The sequence below is a fragment of the Erinaceus europaeus genome, chromosome 13 (genome assembly GCF_950295315.1).
Source record: "Erinaceus europaeus chromosome 13, mEriEur2.1, whole genome shotgun sequence".
NCBI classification, from domain to species: domain Eukaryota; kingdom Metazoa; phylum Chordata; class Mammalia; order Eulipotyphla; family Erinaceidae; genus Erinaceus; species Erinaceus europaeus.
In genome coordinates, this window is record NC_080174.1 from 17439835 (window position 1) to 17456688 (window position 16854).

General features: G+C 42.0%; 1 protein-coding gene across 2 annotated transcripts in view; it reads left to right on the forward strand.

Annotated features, from left to right (window-relative positions):
* The window catches only part of CD109 (CD109 molecule), a 184274-nt gene that overhangs the window by 42192 nt on the left and 125228 nt on the right, over positions 1-16854 (forward strand). For both annotated transcript variants that reach the window (XM_007516316.3, XM_060205388.1), the window contains 2 exons: positions 2147-2175; positions 9322-9552. In XM_007516316.3, coding sequence (XP_007516378.1) covers positions 2147-2175; positions 9322-9552 — 260 coding nt within the window. The remainder of the gene's footprint in view (positions 1-2146; positions 2176-9321; positions 9553-16854) is intronic.

A 16854-nucleotide genomic window follows, 5' to 3' on the forward strand; every position in this document is an offset into this window, starting at 1 on the left:
AGGATTACAAATTTCAATGTTAAATCATGTGCAAATTGAATCCACCTCACTTAAATATTTTGCTAACCACACAAATAAAAAAATAGATCCGGACAAATGTTATACCAGCATGTGGAGACAGTGAAACATAGGAGGGTGTGGCCCAGTGTAAAAGATCTTCCATAATCTGTCCTTGGTCTCTTTTCCTCTCTCTTTGCTGGTGGTCTTGTCTCACACTCCTTTTTGCTTTAGTCAGTTCATGTTGACTTCCATCCCTTTGCACGTGCCCGTTACTTTGCCTGGAAACCTTCTCCCTCCTCCTTCCCTGGCTGCATTCACCTTATCCTACAACTCAAGATTTTGGCATCATTTTTCTCCAGGCCTTCCCTGTTCTGCGTTTACTGCAGCATCCTTTGCCGTCACTACTAAATCTCCACCTTTTCACGGTACTTTATTTTGGGTCCAGTGTCCTATTGCTTAAGCTTCCCGTCTTTGATTCTTAGCGATGACAGTTTACTGGGTAAATGGATCTGTACTAAGCATTAAGGGCTGTTGATGAATTGCTTGTCTGCTTCTGTAAACCTTTTTTTGGATTATATCGAGGCCCACGGGGTGCAGAGCAGGTGTGCGAACGTCTGGGAGTATGCAGGACTGTTGAGAAGAGTGTGAGCAGAGAATGTACTGCTTTTCCCTCCATTGTTTTAGAGAGCAAAAGTAAGACATCCAGGGTTTTTTGGGACTGGCGAGATAGTTCACCTGCTAGAGCACTCACCCTGTCATGCTGGCAACATGGTGTTGGGCTCCTCGCTCCATATGAGAGCATTGTGATACTTAGATGCTGTATTCTGACTGTCTGTCTGTCTGTCTCTATAGGAAAAAAAAGTCAGTCCGGAGTGGTGAAAGAACACATGTAAAGGCTCTAGAGAAACAAATTAATTAGGGAGTTCTAATAGCTGACACTTTGGCCGAGAAAGTACATGTGTGTAACTTTCTAAGTTCAAGTGGATACTGATAATGTGCAGAACTCTTTAAAACCTCCTGCCACGGTCATAGCAGGTGGCACTTAGCCACCCTTCCTCTGTGTCAGCACTGTTGTTCTCTCCCTCTTTCTTTTATCCTTCCTTCCTTCCTTCTTCCTCTTTATTACCTCCTTTCTTTCTTTCAGAGAAATTGAGAGCTAAGGGGGAGATAGAGAGAAAGAGAGACCACCCACAGCACTGCTTTACTGCTTGTGAACCTTCCCCTCTGCAGGTGGAGAACCTGGGCTTTTATTGTACACTTTACTGGGTACACCACCACCCACCCACAGCCCTATTTTGTTTTTAATTTGAAATGCTTCTTTCCCTGAAATAACTGTTTTCTGATGAGAAATTGGCATGAGGAGTCCCACACATAGAAACTTTATATGGTAGAGTGTCTGCACCTTTCTAATACCAGTGAGTCAGTTATGAGTCTCAACTCACTCCGGAAATGACTCAAGTCTTCCTTTTCTTCTTTAGTCAGGAGGGAATGAGAACATAAAGAATAAACCTCAAATTCCTTGTGTTCACTCTACACTGAGCAGTGTCCTGTTAAACATGCATAACTTGAAAGCAGAAACAAGAGCAACACCACACACACACACACACACACACACACACACCACACACACACACACACACACCCAGAAAGCAAGCAATCAACAAAAAGTCACAACATAAAAAAATCCTAGAAAAGAGAAAGAGAAGTGAGTGGTCCAGTGAATAAAGCGTTGTATTCTCAACCATGAGGTCCCGAGTTCGTCCCTGGCTGTACATGTACCAGAGTGATGTCTGGTTCTTTCTCTTCTCCTATCTCTCTCATGAATAAATAAGTAAATTGTTAAAAAAAAAAAAAAGAAGAGAGAGTGAAACTTGACTAAATTTTGATGTCTGGCCCGGTTTCTTTAATTTTTTTTTTAGTCACAAGACTATAGTCATCTTTTATACTTAGGACATTAATAAGATTATTTGGTTTTGACGGTTACCTTTTAAGTTTAACATAAACTTAACAGAAGCCACAATGAAGTTTATGATTCTGTATGTTTATGATTCCTTCCACATCTAAGAAACATTTGGATAGTCTTGCAAGGTTCTGTGTTGTATCATATTCAAGTTCTCATTCTTTCTTCCTCCCTATTCTCCATTAGGTTCTCTCAAGATGCTTTCTCTTCCTCCGGTAAGTACTCATATCTCAGAAATATGTATTGTGCCAATGATTTAAAGAGATTAATTGCTTATTGACTTTTGTTTTATTTATTTATCTTAAAAGTATTTTATTCATTTATTAATGAGAAGGGTAGGAGGAGAGAAAGAACCAGACATCACTCTGGTACATGCGCTTCTAGAGATCGAACTCAGGACCTCATGCTTGAGAGTCCAATGCCTTATTCACTGCACTACCTCCTGGTCCACCTTATTGACTTTTATATCAGCTTGATTTGTGTGTGTGTGTGTGTGTGTGTGTGTGTGTGTGTATTGGTTTCAGGTAAATTCCTCCTCCAGATTATTTAAGAATAATATTCCTTCAGAAACAGTGGATATTAGACCCTTCAAATTGGTAACAGAGCTTTTTTCCTCTTGTTAAATAGAGAATTTCATCAAGGTAGCCTGGTCTGGACCGTAAGTAATTATACCTGGGATTGGTTTTGGTTCTGCTTCTGACTTAGTGACTCTCAGTGTCTGGAAACACTCTGCCTCTTGTCTTAGAAAAATGGCGCCCTCCCCCATCTTGGAAAATGGTTGCCCTCCCCATTCTGAGCCATGTTGAGATCAAGGCAAAAATAGACACCAGGGATGCCCTGTCGTGTCTTTGCTGAAATTGGAATGTGTTTGTAATTTCATCTCCCCATACTTTTTGACATTAATAGTATTTGTTTATTATGCAGAGCATGGCTCAGCTCTGGATTATGGTGGAGCTAGGGTTTCAGTCTGCTGCTTCTGGTGTCTGCAGTGTGTGAATGTCTGTCGAGTATAAAATTGCTGTGATTATTTCCCAGCCCAAATGTTTTGAGTCAGACGCTGTTTTTTATCTGATTTCTGCTTTTTTTTTTTTTTTTTTTTGGGTGGGGGGGAGCTCACTCTTAAGTTTTGTACCAGAGACAGTTGCCTTCACTCACTTCATCCTAGTTCCTATTTTGGAAATAAAAACAGATAAATGATTTTTGTTTTTTGGCTCAGAGAAGAAACCCTGGAGGTGAAAAGACATGTGAAAGTGCTGTAAAATTGCTATAGATGTGGGAAGGGGATATGATTTTACTGAGAGAGTTATCGGGGGGGCTGGGTGCTGGCGCAGTGGGTTAAGCGCACATAGTACGAAGTATAAGGACTCACGTAAGGATCCCAGTTCAAGCCTCTGGCTCTCCACCTGCAGCGTGGGTCACTTCACAAGTGGTGAAGCAGGTCTGTAGGTGTCTGTCTGTCATTCTCCCACTCTGTCTTTCCCTTCCCTCTCAATTTTTCTCTGTCCTAACAAACAAACCTATAAAATAAGAGTTATCTGATTTAACGTAGCTTTAATTCAGATGTTTGTACTTTCATTACTAAGTTCTTTTTTTTAAATTACATATATAAAAGAAATCTCATTCTTATTTTAAATTATGTATTTCTTTTTTTCTTTTTATTTATTTATTTAATTTATTATTTTTTTTTAAATTTATTTCTTTATTGGGGAATTAATGTTTTATATTCAACAGTAAATACAATAGTTTGTACATGCATAACATTCCCCAGTTTTCCCATTTAACAATACAACCCCCACTATATCATTTATTATCCTTCATGGACCTGTATTCTCCCCCACCCACCCACCCAGAGTCTTTTACTTTGGTGGCAATATGCCAATTCCATTTCAGGTTCTACTTCTGTTTTCTTTTCTGATACTGTTTTTCAACTTCTGCCCTGAAAGTGAGACCAATCCCATATTCATCCTTCTGTTTCTGACTTATTTCACTCAACATGATTTTTTCAGGTCCATCCAAGATCGGCTGAAAACGGTGAAGTCACCATTTTTTTTATACAGCTGAGTAGTATTCCATTGTTCATTACTAAGTTCTGTTTTTGGAGCTGCACATGTTGAATATATAATGACTATATTATTCAAAGCACCTGAGACTGGATGGCTTATGACTTTGTGACACACCTGCAGAGCCTGGTCTCCTAATTAGCTGTTGGAAGTTCCTTGTCCAGGATATTTAGAAACCGTATTTGCTTTGGAGGTTCCTAGAGAATACAAGGTTCTTAAAGGGCCTTTTGTAACAATTACTTAATATTCCAAATCTCTTATATTTCTTATCTACTAAGAAATATGGAATTCAAGGGCCAGGTTAGGTAGCACACCTGGTTAAGTGCACATATTACCAAGTGCAGTGATCTGGGTTCAAGCCCCCTGCTCCCCACCTGCAGGGGGGGATGCTTCATAAGCAGTGATGTGGGTCTGCAGACATCTCTCTTTCTCTTCTCCTCTCTATCACCCCATCCTCTCTCAATTTCTTGCTGTCTTATCTAATAAAAATTAGAAAGAAAAAAAAATAAAAAAGGAAAAAATGGCTGTCAGGTGCAGTGGATTTGTAGTGCAGGAACCAAGCTCCGGTGATAACCCTGATGGCAGTAAAATAAAATAAATAACTCTTGTATTGTCAGATAGAAAGTATGTGGGGGGGGGAACAGGCAAAAAAAAGCAGAAATAAGGAGAAAACTTCAATTTTAATAATAATTCCATGCAACCCCTACTGGATTGGAGGAAACTTCGGTGTCCTGGTCTCTCTCTCTCTCTCTCTCTGCCTCCAGGGTTATCACTGGGGCCCAGTGTCTGCACTATAAATCCACGGCTTCTGTGGCATTTTTCTTTTGATTTGTTGAATAGGACAGAGACAAATTAAGAGGGGAGAGGGAGATAGAGTGGGAGAGAGAAAGGTAGACACCTGCAGACTTGCTTCACTGCTTGTGAAGTGACTCCCCTGCAGGTAGGGAAGTGGGGGTTTGAACTGGGATCCTTGCACTTTGTACTATGTGCACTGAAGGTGCGCCCCCCCCCCCCCCCCGCCAAAAAAAAAAGTCAACTGGAAGTGGTGAAACCCTAGCAATGTCGAAAACCAAATCAAGTAAACATAGAAGCAAGCAAGTAAGGAAACTAGCCCCAACCCAACTGAATAACAAAACCAAAACAATAGGTTGCATCCGTGCCACCTAGTACACTAGACGCTGGCCAATAAAATCTGTGTTTTCTTTCAATGGTTGAATGAGGAGTCCAAATGAGATCTCAATGATCTAATGCATTGTAATTGTTCCATAGAGGAAGGCGGGTGGGATTTAAGCTCAGGAATCATAGCTTCAAGCACAATAGCTGGTTTCCTTAAAGAAGCTTGCAGGTCCACTGACTGGGAATAGAGAAAGTTTTGAAAGAAGCACTTCCGGCAGGACAAGAGGCAGTTGAATTCAGATTAGTTCCTGCAATACCAGCATAAGCTGTACTCATCTGTGCTGTCATAATACGGAAGCTGGTCTTAGTTTTGTTTTAGTCTAAACTATATGAAATATAACCCTGGAACCTTATGTTTGTCTTTAACATCATGCTATGTCTGTTGTATGTAGAAATGGCAACCCATCCTACATCGGGCAGAGAGAAACTTTGTCAAGATTGCTTAAGGCTGGCCAGGGTGCTCGGTGGTTTGTGCGCCCGACTTGCATGCCTGAGGTACCAGTACAAGCCAGAGCTGAGCAGAACTCTGGTCTTCCTTATTGAAAAAAGACTGCTTAAAAAAAACCAGAGTTCCCCCCATTCTCCTTTACATGAGGTCACTGTGTCACAGCAGAGGGTCAAGGGCTGTACCAAGGGTCCAGAGACCCAGGTGGGAATAACGCCCAGTGGCTCATAGAAATTCCCCAGAGGGGAGTTGGGCGGGCGGTAGTGCAGTGGGTTAAGTGCACGTGGAGCAATGCGCAAGGACAGCGGAAAGATCCCGGTTCAAGTCCCCCGCTCCCCACATTCAGGGGAGTTGCTTCACAGGCGGTGAAGCAGGTCTGCAGGTCTTTCTCTCCCCCTCTCTGTCTTCCCCTCCTCTCTCTATTTCTCTCTGTCCTATCCAACAACGAACAACATCAACAACCACAATAATAACCACAAGGCTACAACAACAAAGGCAACAAAAGGGGGAAAAATGGCCTCCAGGAGCAGCAGATTCGTGGTGCTGGCACCAAGCCCCACCAAAAACCCTGGAGGCAAAAAAAAAAAGGAGTTCCCCAGAGCTGCTCTTATGCATGAATGATATGCCGTCAGCTCTGACTTTCCAGAATTAGGATGAGCACTGAGGCCTTGAAGATCCCCACCTATGAAGATCTTACAAATGATGAGGGAGGGGTTTTGATAGTTAGGGTAGCCCTTTCTGAAAGGATCAGAAAACCAGTATCATTTCTCCTTTATATTGCCATCTCCCTAAAAAAAGGATGGAATTGGGGGGGGGGTTGAGTAAACGCTTTGGATTTACATGTGTATTAATTTTGATTCTCTTAGACCTCTTTGTGGTTAAATAGGCCTCCTTAGCTTCCGGTTTCTTCTGTGTCATTTATTTTATATAAGTTTTCAACCTATTATCTATCCTGGAGTCTCTGTGTCACTAAAAATCTTCTTCTTCTAGCGTTTGCCCTTCTCCCGTAGCCAGTCAACAGCGTCAGGTTGAGCCTGATGTAAAGTTTCGAGACCTCCTTTGAATCTGGAGAGGTGGCAGTCATTGACTATGTGGGTCATAGTCTGTCTGGAGCCGCAGGGGCAGTTCGGGTGTCTCTGGCTCCCCAGTGATGGAACATAGTGGCGCACCGGCCATGGCCTGTTCCATAGCGATTGAGGAGAGCCCAATCATAACGTACTAGGTCAAAGCCGGGTTGACGCTTGCAGGGATCTGTGATGAGGTGTTTGTTCTTTACCTCAGCTGACTGCCAACTCTGTTTCCAAGAGACTGGAACAGAGAAGTTCAGTGTAGGCGTAGGGGACCAGATTGGGTGACGAGACCTCAAGCGTTGGACAGGGTGGGCGAAGATATCTGCGTATATTGGCAGGTCCGGTCGAGCGTAGACGTGGGAAATGAACTTAGATGATGCCACATCCCTACGAATATCTGGCGGGGCGATGTTGCTAAGAACTGGCAGCCATGGAACCGGGGTGGAACGGATGGTTCCAGAAATTATCCTCATGGAGGAATATAATCACTAAAAATGATCAAATAATACCTCAAATACCTCAGTCATAAAAGACAATTACAGTGGGCTGGGGATGCAAAAAAGGCTTTCATGCCTGAGGCAGCAAAGGTCTCAGTTTCAATCCCCAGCAGAGAGAGAAAGAGAGAGAGAGGGAGGAAGAGAAACAGGTTGCTCCATTGAACCACCTGGAAACAACTTGGAGAACTCCAAGGATGGTGGAGTGAAATTTTTGCTCTCTCTTTGTCTCTGTCTCTGTCTCCCTCCATCTCCCTCTCTCTCTCTCTCTCTCTCTTTCTCTCTCTCTCTCTCTCTCTCTCTCTCTATATATATATATATATATATATATATATATATATATATATATCCCTCTAGCTGCTGGGTTGCCAGTACTATAAAACAAATAATTAAAAAAAAAATTAAAAAAAAAATTTATCTATTTCCTTTTGTTGCCCTTGTTTTATTGTTGTAGTGATTGTTGCTGTTGTTATTGATGTTGTCGTTATTGGATAGGACAGAGAGAAATGGAGGGGGGGAAGACAGAGAGGGGGAAAAAGATAGACACCTGCAGACCTGCTTCATCAATTGAGAAGCGACTCCCCTGCAGATGGGGAGCTGGGGGCTCGAACCAGGATCTTCACGCCGGTCCTTGTGCTTTGCGCCACGTGTGCTTAACCCTCATTTTCTTCTTTTTAACCAGAGCATTGCTCAGCTTTGGCTGTTGGTGGTGTGGGGAATTGAACCTGAGACGTTGGCACCTCAGGCATGAAAGTATTTACATAACTATTATGCTATCTACCCTCTGACCAATGCCAGCACTATGAATCCATTACTCCTGGAGACTATTTTTCCTTTTTTTCCCCCAGAATTTATTTATTATTTATTTTTTATTAAATAGGACAGAGAGAAATTGAGAGGGGAGGGGGAGATAAAGAGGGAGAAAGTCCTGCTTCACTGCTCGTGGGGAGGGAGGAACTCAAACCCAGATTCTTGCCTGTGTCTTTGTGCTTACTACTAAGTGTGCTTAACTGGGTGCACTACTGCTTGGCCCCTGAGGGCTCTCTCTCTCTCTCTCCCTCTCCCCTCCCCCCTGCTCTCTCTCTCCTAAAAATAGAAAAAAGAAAACGGTACAGGAGAGGCGACTCAGTGGGACTGTGCTTATGTGACTCCCAGAGTTCAATCTCTGTCACCTGATTAAAAAAGCTCCCATTGAGGGAGGTTACTCAGCAGTAAAGCACAAGACTTGCTTTTATAACATCCTGAGTTTGATTCCCAGCTTTGCATATGCCAGAGTTGATGCCCGATTCTCATTACACAAACACATCTACAAAAAAGCTGAAAGTAGCAGCTAGTCATGCCTTTCTCCTTATCCCAGAGCTGTGACTTGTGAGGAGCAGGATACAGGGGTGAAGTGAAGTGCAGGAGAGACCTAGAGGACTGAGAGATAGCTTCCTGGTAGAGCACATGCCTTGCTACATCAGAGTCTGAGCCCTAGCACCACGTGGGAATATCAGCAGCATCTGGGGAGCTGTATGACTAGTAGGGTGCTACTGTAGTGCTGGGCTGTCTCTCCTCTCTGTTTCTCCATCTCTCTCGCCCTACTTCCAAAGAGAAAGAATGAAAAAGCCAGCCCGGAGAAGTTGCTTATAGGATGGAGAGAGAGAGAGAGGGAGAGGGAGAAGGAGAGGGAGAGAAAGTGAGAGAGCTTGAGTTCAAGAAAGAACGGCTAGTAAACAATTCTTATATGAAGATGCCTTTTAAAGATTGGCTGTACAAAGCAGAGCAGGGAAAGGACAGTGAAGGAAGGTAGATATTCTCTCTCCTCAGGACCGTTAGTGAGAAAGGATTCATACTTTCGGTAAGAAATGAGCTCGTGACTGGGCTGGGAGCTGTCTTCATTCCAGTAAATCAGGGGTTTGCTTGGACATCAACAAATTACAGCATGTTAAAAGAGGGGAAAAAAAGAGGAAAACAAATTTCTTCCCTTTGGCGTCTAGGAGGGATAAATGTTTCAAGGTTGCAATTACTTTTACTAATGATGCTTACTTGCATTTTATAGCCTAATTATAACATTTTTGAGGTAAGATCCTGAGACACTGATATGTCAAATCTCTGTTTTTCTTTTTTTCTCCAGTTGCCTATGAACAGTGCAGATGGGCTCTATGAGCTCCATGTGATTATACAAGACCAAGATGAAGTTATATTCGCTGACAGAACACACTTATCCTTTGAGACCAAGAGAATGTCTGTCTTCATTCAAACCGACAAATCCATATACAAAGCAAAGCAAGAAGTGAAGTTTCGTGTTGTGACACTCCTCCCAGATTTTAAGCCTTACAATACCTCGTTGAACATCCTCATTAAGGTAAGTGCCAGACAGAAATGAAGCAAGGAAGCCCAAGTCTTTCACTTCGAAGTTCTACTTGTCTTATTAATATCAGATTTAGAATCCACCATAAATAAGCTTCCCTTATAGCAGGCGAGTCCTTTCTGTGGGAGGGAGAGGGGCAGAGAGCACTGACTGAGATCACAGATCATTTTTTATTACTAGTGAGTTAATAATTATTGACAAGATTGTAGGATAAGAGGGGGTACAATTCATATAATTCCCACCACCAGAGCGCCATATCCCATCCCCTCCATTGGAAGCTTGTCTATTCTTTATCCCTCTGGGAGTATGGACCAAAGACCTTTATGGGATGCAGAAGTTGGGAGGTCTGGCTTCTGTAATTTTTTGTCTGCTAGATATGGGCATTGACAGGTTCACCTATACCCCCAGCCTGTCTCTACCTTTCTCTAGTGGGGATGTGGGGTTCTAGGACATATTGGGAGGTCATCTACCCAGGGAAGGCAGATTGACATCATGGTAGTATTTTTCAACTTCTGTCTATGAGTGAGATCATCCCATATTCATCCATCTCTTTCTGACTTATCTCATTTAACATTTCTTTAAGCTCCATCCAGATGAAGTGAAGAAAGTGAAATCACCATTTTTAATAGCTGAGTAGTATTCCACTGTGTATATAGACCACAACTTATTCAGTCACTCATCTGTTGTTCGACACCTGAGTTGCTTCCAGGTTTTGGCTATTACAAATTGTGCTGTTATGAACACAGGCGTATGCAGATCTTTTTTGTATGGGTGTGTTTGGTTCCTTATTATTTGTAAAATTTGTAATCATTTTAATATACTATCTTACAAGGTTCTTTCTGAGTGTAAGAGAGGATTAAGCAAGACAATTCAAATAATAAACATTTAGAGCCACACCTAGCACATAGAACATTTATGCTTACTAAACACCATCTATTTTTATTAGTATAATGTTAATAGAATTCTTTTTTCTTTTTTATATTTAAAAATATTTATTATTTGATAGAGACAGAGAGAAACTGAGAGGAGAGAGGGAGATAAAGAGGGAGAAAGACAGAGAGTTACCTGCAGCTCTGCTTTACCACTCATGAAGCTTTCCCTCTTCAGGTGGGGAGCAGGGGCTTGAACCCAAATCTTTGTACATTGTAGTGTGTGTGCTTAACTAGCTGTGCCACTGCCTGGCCTTTGACAGAGTTCTCTAGATGATCTGGAGATAGCATGGGTAGCAGACTGAGTTTTTTCCCCTTGAGAACCAAGTTGAGGACAATTGAGATAAGTTGGACCTGGTTTTCTACATTTAAACTGCAGAGAGTTTTAGATATTTGGCTGTCACACGGGAATTGTATGACCAGCTCTTTTTAATTTCCTGGAACTTTATGATTTTAGAAAGTTCCTGGTCCTTCCTTAGGGACCTCTCTCAGTCCCAGGACATGTGTCACTATAGTGTCCTGATAAATGACATAGATTGGAAAGAAAGCCTAGATTCTTTTAGTTTGGTCCCTCCTTATTTTTGAATTATTTGATATTACAAATTAAGGAAACAAAATTCAACTAAACTTATGTGCATACACAAAAACTCAAGACAAAATACATTGATTGGTAAGGTGCTCATATCTGTATATCTATTTATTTATTTATTTTTAATATTTATTTATTTATACCCTTTTGTTGCCTTTGTTGCTTTATTGTTGTAGTTATTATTGTTTTTATTAATATCATTGATGGATAGGGCAGAGAGAGAAGGGGAGAGAAAGATAGACACCTGCAGACCTGCTTCACCACCTGTGAAGTGACAGGTGGGGAGCCGGGGGCTCGAACCGGGATCCTTACGCCGGACCTAGTGCTTTGCACCACGTGCACTTAACCTGCTGCGCTACCCCCCGAGTCCTTCTGTCTGTTTGTCTGTCTGCCTATATCTATCCCTATATGTCTGTCAGTATCTGTATCTTGATCTGTATCTGAACTGGCATAATTTCAGAGTTTGTAACTCTGAGTTTCTGCTTTTTTTTTTTTTTTAAGTACTAGACAGTCTGCAAAGCAAGGTGACACAGTGTATTCAGAACTCTATTCATAGTACCCTTCACCATATTCCTATCCACGTAGACCAAGAACTGACTATATGTCAGGCACTGAGTTAGATGAAGTCCTTAAAAGCGAGTGTTTGCTTCTCGCTGACTCATTACATTCCAGCCGTCTCCTTCCCTTCTCAGGTGAATAAGTATCAGCACTGGATAAATCATCCACTTAATCCTCTGGATACCAACCCTGAACTAACCCTACCGTTTCTGGACTGCATTCTGGGCATTTTTATAATCTATCTCATCTCTCTTCTCTGCCCTAGAGTCAGCCTTACGTTCTTTGCTCTGCAGGATCCCTTGGCTTCTCCTTTCTAGCTGTGAACATAAACCTGCCACATGTGACTTTCTTAGACGTTCTCAGAGAACCCTTCCTCTTGCTGACACTGATCTCGTGAGGGATCCGCCACATCTGGCTAACGTGGTCTGGAGAGGGGAGTTTAGATGAAAATTCTACTTGGAATCCAAATCCTTTGGAAATAGTGAGCTGCACAATGGCTCCACTCTGCTCTCTGCACTGGGTGGTGAAGCCTGATATGCTTTGAGGCCTCCTCCTGCTGTACATCTCCAGCTGAAAACAGTGATCTGGACTATGCTCCCACAGCCTGTGACATTTTCCATCTTCTAGTGTGTGATAGTTGGACTGTGGATCAAATTCCCCAGAAAAATGAGAAACTAGTGTAACAAGAACCTGATTTTGATGTTTTATTCCTTAGCACAGCACCATCTGCAGGCTGACATGGAGAAGTGCATCTGGAAGTTGCATTTTTTTTTTTTAGCTTTTATTTATAAAAAGGAAACACTGACAAAAACCATAGAAGAAGAGGGATACAACTCCACACAATTCCCACCACCAGAACTCCGTATCCCATCCCCTCCCCTGATAGATTTCCTGTTATTTATTTATTTTAATTTTTATATTTATTTTCCCTTTTGTTGCCCTTGTTGTTTTTTATTGTTGTTGTAGTTATTATTATTGTTGTTGTTATTGTTGTCGTCGTTGTTAGATAGGACAGAGAGAAATGGAGAGGGGGGGAAGATAGAGAGGGCGAGAGAAAGATAAACCTGCAGACCCGCTTCATTGCCTGTGAAGCGACTCCCCTGCAGCGGGGGGTGGGGGGTGGGGGGTGGGGGTGAGGTGGGGTGGGTTATGCCTGTCCTTGTGCTTCGCTGGGGATTTATTTATTTAGTTTAGACAGCAGGTGAAAGACATAAGGGGAGAGACAGAGATGGTAGAACATTGCTCCGCTGTCAGTGAACAGTCCCCTTTGTGTGTTGCTTCCGTGTGGTGAGTGGGTGCTTGAACCTGGGTCCTTATGCATGGTAGAGTGTGCACTCTACTGGTTGAACTATCTCCCTGCCCTCTTCTCTTTTTTTTATGTGGTGCTGGGGAATGAATTTAGGGCCTAATATCTGCCCAGTACTTCTGAGTAATCTCGTGAGCCCTTTTTCTCTTCTTCATTTTCCCTTATTACTATTTAAGTATTTATTTAAATGAAAGGATAAGAGAGAAACCGAGAGGGAAGTAGGAGATAGAGAGGAAGGAAGAGAGAAACAGAGACACCGGTAGCACTGCTTCACCACTCGTGAAGACCTTTTTCCACCCAACAGGTAGGAACAGGGGTTTGAAGCCAGGCCCTTGTTATTGTAACCCATGTGCTCTACAGGGTGTGCCGCTGCCAACCTGTTATTATTATTACTTTTAAGACAGTCACAGAGCAGCGGGGAGGCAGAGAGAGTGAAAGAGACCGCAGCTCTGAAGCTTTCCTTGATGAGGTGGGGGCCTGGCTTGAACCTGGATTGCACACAGGGCAAAGCAGCACACTAAGTGAGCTACTTGGCTTGCTCTTCCCCTCCCCTTCGTCCCTCCCCCCTCTGCCCTTCCCTCCTTCTCTCTCTCTTCCTCCCCTCCCCCTCTTTTTCTTTCTCCCACCCCCTCCCTCCTTTTTCCCTCACTAGAGCGCTGCTCAGTTCTGACATATGGTGGTGCCAGGGGGTTATCCCCGGACCTCAAGAATCTCAGGTGTGAATGTCTTTTGCATAACCAATAAGCCATCTTTCTTTTTTATTTTATTTTAAATTTTTATTATGTTTATTTGCTAGAGACGGCCAGATATTGAGAGGAGAGGGAGAGATAGGAAGAGAGACAGAGAGACAGCTGCAGACCTGTTTCACTATTTGTGAAGCTTTCCCCCTGCAGGTGGGGTCTAGGGGCTTGAACCTGGGTCCTTGTGCACTGTAACATGTGTGCTGAACCAGATACGCCACCACCTGGTCCAATAAGCTATCTTTCTAGCCAGGTCCAATATTTTTCATTCTTTCTATTTAGAGAGAGCGAGAGACACTCAGCAGTGTTCTCACATTCATAAGGTTCCTTGCAGTGTCAGGACTCAAACCCAAGGCCTTGTGTATTTTAATGTATTTGCTCTCCTGGTTGAACTATATCTTGTCTCCCCAGCTCACTTCGTGAGAAAGTTTCTGCTCTTGGCATAGGTGAATGACCTTGCCTGAACAGGTGTTGTTGGCATGGGTGTCTGGCCTTGTGATTATGCCCTGTTCCTGACCCCACATTGTCTCATTCACTCCCAACCTTCTGGATCCTCCAGTGAAAAGTCATCAAAGACTTGAGTGCAGACCTCCTTTCTGAAGGAGTTATTTTTTATATTTTTCAGTCTGATAGCAGAGAAATGGTAGTTCGTTGTTTTCATCTGTGTTTCCTCAGTATGATTGTTAGTTATTCATATTTCTCTTTTGTTTATGTGCTTTTAAGCTTTACCTCCTTTCCATCAAACGGTGTCAGACACAATATTGACGATGCCCACATCAGGGTTTGCCAAGGATAGTTGACCTGCATATTCTTGACTTGCTTTCAGTCTTTAATTTTGGCAATTAGTTTCTGGCTTACTAGGCTGTGCCCTACCAGCCCACTTTTCAAAAAGTCTGTTCCATTGTTTTATCAGGGAGTTTTGTTTTGTTCCTTACTGAGAAGGCACCAAGGTGGTGCTGACCTGGCCAGCCTCTCCATAAAGTTAAGCTCTCTAACTGGAATCCATCTTTCTTGTGTGTTCACTATGTGACCTAGGCTCTTGTGTACTATTCCTGTATAAGGAAGTGGAAGCATAGTGGTGGGTGGTAGATTAGAAGGCCCATTGTATTTAGGTGGGTACCATATCTTTCCATTTATTAATTATGCTATGCAAGGTGGCCCCTCCACTGTGAGAACCACCAATCTTTCTCTATATTTTAGGGGGAATACTAAAGGAAGTGGTATAGCTAGAGGGGGAAACAAGTCTTCCTCTTGGAGTCTCCTAAAAATTCTGCATTACTGATATTGCTTGTTCCATTATTATCAATCTTTCAGAGTGCAGTACAGGTTTTGTCATTATTTTTGTTATTGGTCAGGCTCTGAGCCTGGCCATAGATAAATATTATTAAGACCACACAGAGCTTAATACCAAGCCTTATATATGGCAGAAGGTAAGATGGTTTCAGTTTGGCCTGGAGAGTCCAGCCATGCTGAACTTCCTGTGAAGCTGGTACCATGTCAAGCAGCTTGCATGGTGGCGCCTGCGCCAATCTACAAATAGGGAGAGTTTGACCTCTTCTCTTCCAATCTGTATCCCTTTAATTCCTTGCTCCTGCCTGATTGCTATGGCAAGAATTACCAACACTATGTTGAACAGTAATGGTGACAGTGGGCAGCCCTTTCTAGTACCTGGTCTGAGGGGAAATGCTTCCAGTTTTTCACCATTGAGTATGATGTAGGCTGTAGGTTTGTTATATATAGACTCCACTATCTTGAGGAATTTTCCATCTATTCCCATTTTTTGTAGTGTTTTGATCATGAAGGGATGCTGGATTTTGTCAAAGGCTTTCTCTGCATCTGTTGATATAATCATGTGGTTTCTGGTCTTGTTTTTATTAATGTGGTGGATCATGTTGATTGATTTACATATATTATACCAACCTTGCATTTTATACTGCTATATATGGTTAGCTAGAATTTTGTTCAATATTTTAGCATCTCTGTTCATCAGAGATATTGATCTGTAGTCTTCTTTTTTAATTGTGGCCCTGTCTACTTTTGGTATCAGAATGATGTTGGCTTCATAGAAACTGGAAGGGAGTATTCCTGTGTTTTCAATCTTCTGGAAGACTTTTAAAAGTAGAGGTATTAGCTCTGCTTTGAAGGTTTTGTAGAATTCATTTGTAAAACTATCTGGTCTAGGACTTTTATTCTTGGGAAGGTTTTTGATAACTGTTTCAATTTCATTAGCTGTGATGGGCCTGTTCATATTACCTAGTTCCTTTTTATTTAATTGTGGAAGTTCGTAGGTATCTAAGAAATCATCCATTTCTTCCAGGTTCTCTAACTTGGTGGCATATAGTTAGTTGTTCATAGAAGCCTTGCATGATATGTTGAATTTCTGCAGTGTCTGTTGTGATATTTCCTCTTTCATTTAGTATCCAATTTATTTGGGTCTTCTCCCTTTTTTGTTCTGTGAGTCTGGCTAAAGGTTTGTTGATTTTTACTTTTGTTAATCTTTTGTGTGGCTTTCTTATTTTCAATGTTATTTATTTCTGCCCTAACTTTAGTTATTTCTGTCCTTTGGGTTGATTTAGGGTTCCTTTGTTTTTCTTCTTCTAGGTCTTTAAGGTGTGCAATCAGGTTGTTTATTTGTGCTTTTTCTTGTTTCCTAATGTGTGCTTGTGTGGCTATGAACTTCCCTCTCAGTACTGCCTTAGCTGTGTCCCAAATATTTTGATAGCTTGTGTCTTCATTTTCATTGAACTCTCGAAACTTTTTGACTTGTTCCTTTGTTTCCTCTTTGACCCAGTAGTTGTTAAGTAGTGTACTGTAGAGATTCCACATTTTGGGACTATTACTAATCCTTTGTTGATTGTTAAGTGTTAATTTAATTCCAATGTTGTCTGAGAAGATGCTTGGGATGATTTCATGCTCTTGAATTTGTTAGGTCTTTGGGGCCTAACATATGGTCTATCCTTGAGAATGACCCATGTGGACTTGAGTAGAATGTGTATTACAGTTTCTTGGGGTAAATTACTCTGAAAATGTCTAATAGTTCTAGTTTATCTGTCATTTAGCTCCCTCATTTCTTTATTGATGTTCTGCCTGGATGACCTGTCAAGCTGAGAGAGTGGGGTATTGAAGTCCCCTACTATGACTTTGTTGCTGTAGTTAATTTATTGCTGTAGCTAT